Source organism: Dermacentor andersoni, chromosome 2, assembly GCF_023375885.2.
Source record: "Dermacentor andersoni chromosome 2, qqDerAnde1_hic_scaffold, whole genome shotgun sequence".
Taxonomy (NCBI): Eukaryota; Metazoa; Arthropoda; class Arachnida; order Ixodida; family Ixodidae; genus Dermacentor; species Dermacentor andersoni.
In genome coordinates this window covers 134925622-134939075 of record NC_092815.1, presented here as the reverse complement: position 1 = coordinate 134939075, position 13454 = coordinate 134925622, and the positions used below count along the sequence as shown (strand labels likewise).

Sequence of the window (13454 nt, the reverse complement as noted above, 5' to 3'; positions counted from 1 at the left end):
AGGCGAAGGCGAAGCATCGGAAGCGATAGCAATGTTTAGCGTTGCACTGAAGGCGTCCGCACTACGCTGGCGTGATGAGCGTGTCAGTGGCGTAGCAGGTGTCGAACCTCGATGGTGCACGAGGTGTGATAAAAGGAAAACCGTCGGCGTCGGTGAGCGTCTTAAGAAAGGGTTGCATAAGTATAGCTTGACGTTCACCACAGCGTGGTATGCACACGGCCGATCGGCACAAACGCTGACGCTTGCCGTGGAAGCCAGAACGCTGCCCTGGCTCCGGTATAGAACCGACTGAGCGGAACGTGAGAGTGCGTCCGCTTGGTTTCGTCGCTTCTGGAAAAAAACGCACTGCGCTTCTCTGGAGGCCTCTTAATTCTCCACGCACAGGCCGTACATGCCTCATCAATAGCATGACAGCACGACAGTGACGACGCCAACGGCGATGGCGCAAATGCGCCTTGTGCATTGGGATGATTGCTATCGCAATAACAGAGATCCTTGCTTTACAGAACTTTCTATTGCGATAACAATTATATCGACACTCCAGGTGCATTTCTGTCGTCGTCGTCGACGTCACCGTGGTGTTCCGTATAAAGCGCACGCGCGATAACATCATCGCCGCCGCCGTATGCTGTATGTGCGAGAGAAACTTGCGAGGGTCACCCGGCGATCACGGCTCAATCTCGCGCGCGCCAGGGAGGAAAGCGAGGAGAAAGCGCGCCGTCTTCCGTCGTGCGCGAGGCAGCGGGAGAATGGAAAGGACGGGTTCTAGTCCGGCGCCTCCTGCACAGCCCTGCCGCCTGCTGCCTATCTCGAAACCCATCTGCGATGTGGACAAAGTACGGCGAGTGCTGGTAGCTCTTTATGCGCTGTGCTTTCGATGGTTGGCTCGCGTTAAAGCGAGAGGCAACACGAAGGTCAATTCACTCTCTCCTGCTGCCGCGCTTAATCACTCCAGCGTTATGACAGCGAGTTTCCGCGGTCATCGAGTGAGATGGCTCCATGTTTCCCCGTGTGCGCGCGACACTGTGCTTGTTAATGTAGTTAGCAAGGGAATGTTTACAACTTCATACGGCCGATAAATCTGCTATCCTTACTTCGTATAGTTGTCTACTAATTTGCCATCGCAGTGGACGCTTCACCTTTCGGGCAAAGCTGCGACTTTTCTGCTCACCGCAATCGCCCTGCGGCCGCTGTCGCTCTACTCGGTTGCTGTTTGAAGTAACGTGGCGTAAACAAAGTAAACGAAATGGTGGTCTACGTTAGTAGACCACCATTATAAATCACCCAGATAACGTGAGTCAGAACAGTTTGGCGGCTGTCACAATTAGACAGCAGCGTGGCAAGGCGCACAACGGAACGCGGCGCCCTGCTGTCGCTCTGCTGTCCTTGCACGGCTATACTGTCTTGAAAGGGACACTATGGAGAAAAAACTATTTGTGCTGTATTAGTAAGTTACCGTTGTATAACACCATTAAGGCCACTCTTATACTGCGAAAGAGTGGTAAACCAGAAAAGGACGAATACGAATAACTGCCCGCTACAGTTCGGCACGACGTCGTATATTTTGACGGCTTTTGCACGAGAGTAGTTAATTTTTTATCAGCAAAGACGGAATACATTGTGTTCCTAAAGCAGCCAAGGACTAAACTTAGCAGGTTTCAAGAACATTTACTAAGCTAACACGGCGCAAATACTAAATTATGGCTTGAAATTAGTGACGTCACACTGGCGTCACGTGCTGGCGCTGGGGTTTCGACGTGATATTGAAAAAAAAATGAAATTTGAGCTTCATTTTCTTTTCTGATAATAAACCTAATACTGCTAAAGGAATGAGAAGACAGTTTTGAAAGAATATTCTTTATAAGCCAAACTAATTTAGTGTTTCTCATTAGTATCATTTTGAACTCAAGGCAGTCGACAGAGTAACTACACAATTATTCACCTCTATGCGGGTACTTTGACATTTTAACAGAACATGTTCAATGTCTGCACTATATCCAGGCGCTACAAACGAGCAGTCGGCATTGGCAATTTTTATCCTAAGGCACTGCCGTTCAAGGAATCACGTAACGTCATATGGCTTCGAACATCATTGTTGCAGCGCAGTGAAGTAACATAAAGCTTCTTTTTTTTTTATTTCGTTCTCTGGTGTTCGATATAGTCACATGGCTAACTTCCTCTCCATCACGTCAATAACCACTGTGCTGTTTCCCGGTCCCATATCTTATGCCGCTGTCAACGCATCCGTTTATGTACCATTTGCTGGTTAGTTTCATGGCACGTTTGCACATTTCCTACACCGTGAGCAAACGTTTTTTTCAAAAGCTGCGGAAATTTTCCCATATTTCTTTAAGTGCCCCTTAATGAGAAAGAGAGAGATGCGGGCGATCGCAGAGATTGCAGAGCAAACCCGTTTCCGAGCATGCTTTCTGGAAGCTTCTACAGAAAAGTTGAGCAGTGCTAAAGATAGTCGACGTGTTATCTAATGTTGAACGTTATCTGCTGCTACGTTATCTACCATTTCTTCGTAAGACTGGTACAAAGTCAACTTAAGATGCACATTTTGCGAGACCATCATCATCGGCGTGTATAGCTCCAGCTTGAGCTTCAGCCTTCACTAAAAGTTACGCACACTTTGAAAGTTACTGCAAAGCCCGTTATGCAGTTGTGATGATGGCGATGATGATGATGTGAGCATCCACTTTGAAACTGGGTGGTGACAAATCTCACCAAGCTTCTTCGTTTAACTTTCTAGTACGTATATTTCTAATTACCTTCATACACTAAGCTATATTTACAGCCGTTTTACTGACGTCTGGAAACAAAATCTATACAACGAGGTGTATTGTTTATAAAGAGTGTTACCTCCATATAACATGTGCCACCTCTTCATTGCGTTAATATGTATATTACACACCAAAGCTTAATGTGACAGAATTGTAGAACTATACAATCGAACACGTTTCAATATAAAACACTGACCCGTTTTCTGAATGGACCACTAAGCAGTGCATTGTACCAATGATAAAGGCGGCATGAAAAAATCGCGAATTGCCCCGCGTATTTGCACCAACTGCTGCACGTCCGACCGGCCCCGTAGACTGAATTAGTTGCGATATAGACCGTTGTTATAACTTGGAATTTTTTTGTGTATACGTGTCAGTAGAGGACACTTGAAAAGAAGGATGTCTGGATGGAGGGGGGGGGGGGGGGGGAACGTTGCTATAACTTGGAAATTTTTTTGTATACGTGTCAATAGAGGAAACTTGTGGCTATGGTGTTAGGCTGCTGAGCACGAGGTCGCGGGATCGAATCCCGGCCACGGCGGCCGCATTTCGATGGGGGCGAAATGCGAAAACACCCGTGTACTTAGATTTAGGCGCACGTTAAAGAACCCCAGGTGGTCGAAATTTCCGGAGTCCTCCACTACGGCGTGCCTCATAATCAGAAAGTGGTTTTGGCACGTAAAACCCCATAATTTAATTTTTTTTTTAAGAGGACACTTGAAAAGAAGGATGTCTGGTTGGAGCGGGGGGGGGGGGGGGGGGAGGGGTATGAAATTCGCCAATGAACACCTTACGCCTAGCAGCGGCCTCTGACGTGCAGCTATAATGAGGAATTAATGTATAAAAGTATCCTAAGATACATATGGCAAGTATCGTATCAGATACAAGTAATCGGCTTGTAACTTGTACCTCTATATTACTATCACTATACATTTTGCAAAGTATCTTTGCCCAGCCCTGCCGAGAACCCACTGTACCGTGAAGAAGGCTTGGTAAGGCAGAAAAGACGCAAAAAGGAAATACAGATGGCTACGCCGCCTTGAAGTTATCGCACCATGTCACCGTTACATCAAAAGTTGTGACACAATCTGCTCAGGCCGAGTTGACGTTTTATCTGCAAAGATAGAATGCATTATATTTTGACAGACCCAAGGACTGAACTTAGCAAGTTGCGATCACTTTTACAGGGCCACAATGGTTTAAGTATGAAGGAATACTTTGCATACATGTCGTCACACTGATTTACCTGCGCTGAGGTTTCTGGGGTTCCCAAAAGATGTAACTTTCATTCTCTTTATTTGCTTTTCTTAGTTAGCGATCAATCTCTTACCGCTGAAACTAACGAAAATTAAGCTTGGAAATAACACTTTATTAGTCCAACTCGATTTAGTTTTGGTCTATAATGTCCGTCTTCGTGCCTTACCTCTCTGAGTGGGTCCGAGAGCGATGCGAGAATCTTGGCCTCGTCGAAAACGCGCCCTTCGTAGCGGTTCTCGAAATAGTCACGCATTCGGGAGCGCAGCTTAGTCGGGAACTTCTGGCAATGCATGTAGTCTTCCACTTCCTTCAGCTGCAAACCACGATTCCGAAAGGATAACGTGAACACTTTTGGGTTAATTTGGTGTCATATAGTTTCCTATTGAAATTATCATAATAGTGAAAACACCGGCGCTGCGATTGTTAAGCTACAACTGGAATTATGAGTAGTGCATGGGTTTTGTGTAATCTTCGTGCTTCTGACTTTGTTAACTGCGATCTGTCCTCCTTTATTGGCCTCAGTTTCCACGCAATCGTGTTCCTCTAAACGCAGAAGACAATGAATATCCACGCACATGCGAAATCATTGGGAATAAGGAGGCAATGGGAATAATGTATGACCAGCAAGGCCAAAATGGCCACATTTATGAAGTGCATTTAGGGATTACTGCATTCACAAAGGAATATTTTTGTAGGATGTATTCAGTTTGCAAGGTCACAAAGTCGTTTTGATGCCAGGAGAGTGAAATATAGGCAAACCCATATACTGTATCCTATAATATCCATCCAAACCACGTTGCCGCCCCAGTTGCAGCTCCCGCAGACAATTTACAGGGTTTATTTTTTAGAAAATACAGATTTTTTATTAAAAAAAAGCTATGACCATGAGACACCTGTAGTCTTCGCATACGAGCTTTACGGCGAGCCGCAAATACACTTCCGCTGCTTAAGCTACTCTGAAAAGGCTAATTAACAAAAATGTATTATATAACTTTTTACTAGTGCCTTAGAGGCAGTTGTTTAAATGGCGAATTTGAAGGCCGTCACATTCTAACACACCCCCATTTTTATTGCGGCAGCACTTATACGGACACTCCAGGCGCATTTCTGCCGTCGCCGTCGCCGTGAGGTTCCGTATAAAGTCCAAGGGCCCCTTCGCAGATGGCTTTCAAGATACAGCGGGCGGGGCGGGCGCCCTCCAGGGCGGCTGTATCTTGAAAGCCATCTGCGACGGGGAAGGATTCCGGCCGCGCGCTGTGCTTTCGCGGCTTTGTTCGCGTTGATGCGAGACGTAGCACGAAGGTCAACTCGCTCGCTGCTGCTGCCGCGCTTCCTCGCTCTAGCGTTTTGACACCGATTTCCCGCGGTCATCGAGTGAGATGCGTTCATGTTTGCTTCTGCACGCATGACACCATGCTTGTTAATTGAGTTCGTATACGTATGCTTACAAGTTTATACGGCCGATAAAACTAATGTCCTTACTTCGTATAGCTAGCTCCCCACGAATTTACTATCGCAATCGGTGCTTCGCCTTTCGGGCGAAACTGCGACATTTTTGAAGATCTTGAAGGTCACACCTAATTCAAAATATTTATTATCGAATTACAAAGGTAAATCCCGGCAATATCGAAACCGAGTGCAGGGTAGCCCAGGAAAGGCGGTCACGCTATCATATCAGGCCGAAACGCCCTGTGACGACAAGCACGAGGAAGTTTGAAACTGAACGTCTCGGCCAGGTCGTGGCAGCTACTGATACGGCACGCTTTTCCAAGCAAACGTGCCGCTGTGTGTCGGGTCAGGATTTTTCGCGGCATGCAATCGTTCAAACTTCGCCCCACACTTGTTTACGGGGCCTAGCCATCTGATGATATTGCCTGGATTTGGCCTTTAATTTCTATGATGAATATCTTAAATCACGTGCGATTTCTTTGTTTCTAAAGAATGGGTATGCCATAAATTGTGACGCCCTACAAGTTTTTATACACACCACTGTGCTCAAGTTAATAATAAAAAAGGTAATGAAGAAATTTTTGTTAGTTAATCTTTTCAGAGCAGCTTAAGCAGCGGCAAGGTATTTCCGCCTCGCCATAGAGCTCTTATGCGAAGACGACAGGTGTATCAGGGTCATAACTTTTATAAGACATCTGTATTGTCTCTCTCTCTCTCTCTCTCTCTCTATATATATATATATATATATATATATATATATATATATATATATATATATTAAAAAATTTGGAATTATACTTAACGGATTCTTTCAATTAGATTATTTTTTAGCCACTCGGCATATATGTGTCCCTAGGGCCGTGCCTGTTATCGCTGCGGCACAAGAGGAACAGAATCCCTATATGTTACTAGGTACGTGTCGTACATTTCTTTGAATGCACCTGTCATCACCTTCCTCCTTCTCTCAACGAGCATCGCACATTGCCTTCGTCCTTGTGACGTCGCTGCGTGTGCGTCTCACACTGTGCATCCGCCTGAATTTAGGTACGTCATCACTTGCGGAAATAAGCGCGCGCAAGGTGGCGCGCTTGCAAACGCGCACTGGGAAAGGATTTTTCGCGGCAACAATTCCCTAGAATAGTAGCTTGGGCTTGTTGGTTTTCCATCCCGGTGGTAACAGTGCGAAACGTAAACGGGACACGAGACGAGAAGACGACACCACAAGCACTGCCGAAATAAGCGCGCCGCCTTGCGCGCGCTTATTTCCGCAAGGGAGGACGTACCTTTAGAGTTTGCGCTTCAGCGTAGCTTGTAAACGATGCAGCGTATAAGAATACAGATCGCATGGCAATAAGGCCGTTATGTTTTTGTGGTGGATAAAAATAAACATTTCACGAGATTACGCGTTGCATAGGATGAAAGTAAACAAAACTGCATGCACCGAAGTTAATCGTACAGCATTTATTAACCGCTTTATTAAAGCTTCGCTTCACGTAGATTACAACACGTGCGTTGTATCTGCGCTTCTCTTTCTTTCTTTTTTTTTCTTAATTAAGAAGCCGTGGTTGGTGTCAGTGTTTCAACTGCAGCTCTGCTAGCTCTATGAAACCTTTTTTTTTTTTTTCTGTAGCTTTTCCGGATGCCTGCATCATGCATGGTGCGCATCGTCGGGAATTTCTGAGAAAGAAAGACAATGCGCTTAGAGAAACTTATTGGAAGCTCCCGTGTTTTACGGGATGCTTTTCACGAATTGGCAGTTATGCAGTGTACCTTTACATATCAGTGAAACGGAGTCCTAATATTGGAATGTTTGAGTACAGTCCAGGTTTACACCTCCCAGCCACGCTGCCGATGCTACTGCAGTGGACAGCACTGATTCTAGAGCGCCAGACTGTGCCACCGGCTGCCACGTTTGGCTAACGCCCGCTCAACCACTCCGTACAGGATAGAGCTGACGTCCGCGACCTCTTACCGTTCTAGGACGTCGCCTTCCGCAGTTGCCGAGGCGGCTCTAGTTTAGGCTTTCTTCTTCTGTAATGTAATGATATGTCATGACGTGTAATGACAACGACTGAGCGTGTCTGCTTCGTCTTCATTTTTCTTTTTGTTCTAATGCTTGGCTTTTGTCACGTTTACAGTGCGTCACGTTATGTGTCGTTGGCGCTATATACTAACGTCGTCCTGTTTTCTCTGCGGATAAAGTGACGCCTACTAACGGCATAGCCCAAAAAAAGATTTGTGAAAAACCGAACGAATCAAGCCGTAAGAAGCCTAAAGGTTGTTTTAGACCAGTGGCTAAGTCCGGGTAGGTGAGAGAAGGAAGAGAAGCCGAGTCTTTCCATTGCCCCACCGGGTGGCGCGAATTACACAAATAGGGACGAATCACACTTCTTTGGCTTCTCGTAATGAGATTGTTCGCTCTGACCCTGCGAACGTTCATTCCAACAAACACATTCCAAAAGAAGTATATTCCTGTACAATGAAGGTAAAGCAGCAAGTTATAATGCACACTCTACAGCTATTTCTCTTTTTTTTTTGTAGTTGGCTGTGAAACGCAAACAGTTAATGAGCTCGACTAGGCGAGCTAGGCCACCGTGACAGTACGTTAGTATAGAGGATCCTCAGGTTGCTTCAGACTAGATTATTTTCATCCCCCTTGCACGGTTAAGCGCACGACAGTGATTTGACAGAGTTGTAATTATTTCAGGAACTAAAATCGTGATGTATTTCAGCTAATAGTGGCCACTGTTTCGCATCAAGCTAACAACACCAGAATGAAGAGCGAAAGGAAATTATAATAGCCGCCTTTCAACTTAGTGCTATGACGTCCTCCGTCTAGAGATTGCTGTGTCACTCATGATCTTCGTAAAACGCCATATTTCTAACTTGCCTTTTGTAGCAGCTAATCAAAGTATAAAAGTGCACGACTTAATGGTAAGTCAAAATTAATTCGCGTAGTGGCATCAGAACCACCGCATATTGAAAGAACATCTTCGGTAGCGTAACCACTACGCGGGAGTCATTGGATTACCGTAATTATCCTAATGCAGTTTTCGTAATATAAAGTGTATGACGCGATATGATATGAGTGCACACGTACGACTCTTTCTTCTGCTGCTTTGAGTGATGTTCACACCTCCCAATTCATGTTTCGTGGTATCACAGAGTTTTCGGAGTGATCAACACACCGTAACGAGTCACATTTTAGCGCGGTTTTCAGGTCTCGCTGCTACCACTTCATTTATTTAAAACAAGTTAATTTTTTTTGTATGTGTGTGATGTTCTCGAAACACGAAGCAATAATAAAATTGATGTGAATGTGGCGAGCGCAGGGTGCAACAATAACACATCCCGCGCTCGACACGGCAGTCACTGACCTTACTACAGCGCAAAGATGACAACACAACGCTAAATGCTTTTGTACCAGGTCAAAAGATGTAGACCACCGTTTATGACGGTGCTACAGCCACGGAAGAAGCAGCCTTCAAAGCTATTCACGTCCATGAGCCATACACGCACATCGAAACATGTAGACGACGCGTGGCACAACCCACACTCACGGCCGGTCTGGACGCGCCCACTTTCTCTGGTTCAGTCAGTGCCCGCCAGGCGACGACTCTGCTCGATCTTGCGGCCAATAGACATACACCGTGGTGCTACGTCACGAAAATGCGGTGGCGCCGTCGTCGGAAGTGACTTTCGCACGGTAGGCACTACGCCGCCGAGCCTACCTGAGTAACCGCTGGCTTTCGCGGGTGCGTGTGCTGCTCTATGTGTGCCGCCTTTATTATATGGTTTTAAAACGAATTAAACGCACTATGCGGAGCTGCGTTGCACCGAAAAATGCAATAGACTGAAGCTTTCGTGGGTTTCTTGTTGATTAAAACTGTCGCAAGCAATCAGCCACCACGCCAAAACGGGAAAGCCGGTTTCGGGACCAGATCATCGATTATGCGCCGAACATTTCGTAACAGTTAAGCTTCTCTGTTATTTTGCGCGGCGTGCATTAGCCAACAAGGCTACTTAGGACCATTAATAGCGTGTCATTACAATTTCCTACCGCACTATGGGAAAGCTATATTAGGAAGAGCCTTGAATATGTAGTCGAGTAGCAGATTCACCTCAAAACACGTCACATTCAAATTCAAGCTTAATACTGTTTTAGCGCAGAATTTACAAAACGCATGAATGCACACGAGCGGGACAGGCGCTACCTGACCCGTTCGTGTTCTTTTGTGCTTTTTGTAAGTTCTGCGCTAAAACAGTACTAAGTATGGATTACTGAATACCCCGATCCAACGCTCTGTTCCAATTCAAATTTATTTTCACCTCTAAAAATTGAGCCGCCTGCAGTGTAGATAGCCTAGCACACTTTCACATACGCAGGCAGCACGGTCACGGCTGCGTTAATTGCAGTGCCAATGTGATAAAGGCGCCTAAACGTGTTTATGAATTTCGGCGCGCGAAATAAAATGTACAGAGTTGATACGGAGTTAGAGCGATTTGACGGCTGTGGTCAACAGCTCCGATTGCGCGGGCTTACACAGCCGGCATCGTCGTAGGGCCGGTACTTCGCCGGTCCCATCACCCAGCCGAAGCGATCGCTTTTATCGCCGCTCACGGTGACATAGAAATCGGCTACAGTTTGTTTTAGAGCGCAGGGGAGGCATTCTGTAAGAGTCCACCTAATGAACATGTCCATTTCGTCTGCTGTTGAAGTTCTGATTGGCTAGGCTGGGCTTCGCATCCGCAGCAGCGAGGCGCCACAGCCAATCAGAACTTCAACAACCGATGAAATGGACATGTCCACTAGGGGGACTCTAACAGAATGCATACCCTGCTCTTTGGCGCCCATTCCTGCGGCAAGCGTCGGCGTCGTCCCTCGGTGTCCTCGCAACCGATCGACCGAGCAAAGCGAAGGATGAAAGAGCGAACGTGGAGCGCGGGTGAAAGAGAGCATTATCGAAGAGAGCGCGAGGAGGAAAGCGGATGAGGAGAGTGCAGCGGAACCATGAGGCGGAAAGCGGAGGAAAAGGGTATGACGAAAGCGTGCGAAGAAAAGCGTAGTGCCGCACACGACGGGCTTTGCGGCGACGATGGATACGAGATGGCGCCAGAATCGTTTGTTCACCAATGGCGCCACCGATATGATGTATGGAAACAAAGCGCTGCATGAGCGGAGGTCTGCCTGTGGCGGTTGCTGGGAATGGTATCCACACGTCACGCACGCGCTGCCTCTCCCGATTAGCGAGGCAGTAGCACCACACTTCGCTCCGTTTGCAACGTGCCGCACGAGACATATTGTCCGCGCCAGTCAACATATCGAGAAATGATGACACGTATAAAGCTGCGCTCAAATTTCGCATTAGGGAGTTATCGTAATTGTTGGTGAATTTTTTTCACATGAAGTAGTACTTAATAGGAAAAAAAATGCCGAGTTCGCGCGTGTTTCGTAAAGTATACTTTACGAAACACGCGCGAACTCGGCATCCGGGGGCTATAGCGCCCGATACTAAACCACTGGCGTGATCGCGAGCAACGATTTAACAGCATTACGTCGCACTCCAAGCGAGGCGGCTCAGCTGACTTGCAAGTAATACGTTTCGCTTGCCATTCGCACCAACGACACCAAAAAAAAAAACAATTTATTTAACCCAATAATGCCCAACGTACCTTTTTTGATACGCTGAATTTGATGCCTCTGATTTAGTGCTGTAAAGCCAATGTACATGCCCCCAATAGAAGTTCTCAGTTGTGAGTAGTTCAGCAAATAAATCATCAACTAAGTAATAGCATACTTATGAACTTTTGCTTCATTATCAGAAAAAGTACACAGTGCAAAAAAGGCAAGGACACGAGAGAGCGACACGCACACAGCATTGACAACAGTTTATTCATGAAGCCATGAAGGAATAAATATATGGGGTGCTACCATGCGCAATATGTGAATTAACGGCAAAAAACCTGGAACACATTTTGCAATGCTGATAATGATAGCCACGCACCTAGAGAGAACAAGCAATGCTTGCCATTCAAACCCTGTCAAGATCCGCTATTTCCCGAGATGAAATTGCAATCGAAAGAGAACTGACGCACGAGCTATCAAACTTCACGTGTCAACTATGATTTCACGTGTCAGCTGTGAACTCTGTTTAGCCAGCACTTCGCTTTTTTCCAAGTAGAGCTCACACCCGTGGTCGCGGCAATGAAAACCCAGATGGCCCTGTACCCCAGAATGACTGCCCTCTACGGGCAACTGCAACCGAAAAAGGTATTTGGCAGAAATCTGTCGCCATATTTTTGCAGGCTTAGTCTACTAACCACTGACGACATCTACCTGGTAAGAGACTCGGGCGCTGTCATCAGGTTTTTAAAAGGGAACAATAAGGGTCTGAGGGCTTTTTCTATCAATGTTTTGTAAAAGACCTGTATTATTGTCTCCCACATGATGAGATGCTAAGATGTGTAGAAGGATGCACAGACAACTTTGGAGCGATGACATTCCAGAACGAGAGAGGAATTGAGGTTAGTGGGTTCTTAGAATTGTTGTAATTTTATCTTAAATCTACCTCTGTCTCTTGGGAGGAAAGCCAGTACATTAAAAAAGTGGAATTTGCATAGGTTCATGTCTTGCGCCTCTCCTCAGTAATATTTACCTCGCACATAAAGACCGCATCATGCAAACTTTTCTTGACATGACCGTGGTGAGAAAAGTGAGCACATATGTAGACGATTTTTTGGTTCTCACGGGATTTCCGGAGGACGTGCTTGAGCAGGCTTCAGGAAAAGTGTTAGATGCATTCAGAAAAAAAAAAAAAAAACCTGCATCCGTTAGAGTTGACGCATGAGCTACCCGAAAATAACTGTTTAAGGTTTTTGGACGTCAGGCTGTGCATGGCCAGTAGACATTTGTGCTGATCGTTCGAACCAAGGAGCGAGAAACCACTTCTCTCTTTCCATTCGGGAGATTCAAAACTAGCCGAACGAGGAATGGTTAATGTGTGCCTCGTCAGTGCCCTTGGAAGGTCACGTCCGCATTCTATGCAAAAAAGTTTTGATGCTCAGGTTGACCGCTTGTTGTCTGCCGGATACACGAAGGCTTTAGTATCAGCTGTCGCGGAAAAGCTATTCAAGCAACTCAAGCATGGCGAAGCTGACCGAGCACCCTGCCGCCAGTGTAAAAGAAAAAGCGTGCAGTACTTCTGTACATACATGATGTGTCCCACAAACTGAAGAGGGTATACGGAAACGTGCTGGTGTTGGGGTGGTTTTTCCCACTGCGCTAAATCTAGCAAGGATTTGCAAGTTTTTTTCAAAAGCCAGGTGTAGCCATTGTACTGTGAAACACAGGAAGGGTTTAGTGCCCTGCATCCCTGGCGTAGTGTATGCGATTCCTCTCTTGTGGAACAAAGCACGTGGGAAAGACACGAAGGTGCTTAAATGATCGTCTCAGGAAGCACCATAACAAAGTGTACAACACGGTACAGGGCCATCTGGGTATTCATTGCCGCGACCACGGGTGTAAGCCCTACTTTGAAAAAAAGCGAAGTGCTGGCTAAACATAGTTCACAGCTGACACGTGAAATCATTGAAGCAGATTTCATTAGGAAGTTTGATAGCTCGTGCGTGAATTCTCCTTCGATTGCACTGTCATCTCGAGAAATAGCGTATCTTGACAGGGTTTGAATGGTAAGCATTCCGTGTGCTCTGTAGGTACGTGGCTGTCACTATCAGCATTGCAAATGATGTTCGTGGTTTTTTTGCTGGTCATTCACATATTGCGCATCGTAGCACCCTATATATTTATTCCTTCATGGCTTCATGAATAAACTGTTGTAAGTCAGCGCTGTGCGCGTGTCGCTCCTCGTGTCCTTGCCTTTTTTGCATGTGTCCTTTTTCCGATGAATCGCCAACAAACGCAAGCTTCCACCCTAAGCTCAATTATTCTTTCGCTGTTTTCTT

At 46.1% G+C, this 13454-nt stretch overlaps 1 protein-coding gene across 1 annotated transcript in view; it reads right to left on the bottom strand.

The window, feature by feature from the left end:
- The window catches only part of LOC126540681 (potassium/sodium hyperpolarization-activated cyclic nucleotide-gated channel 4-like), a 65146-nt gene that overhangs the window by 16582 nt on the left and 35110 nt on the right, over positions 1 to 13454 (bottom strand). Inside the window, exon 8 of the mRNA XM_050187518.3 lies at positions 4210 to 4356. Within this exon, the coding sequence (XP_050043475.2) occupies positions 4210 to 4356 (147 nt within the window). The remainder of the gene's footprint in view (positions 1 to 4209; positions 4357 to 13454) is intronic.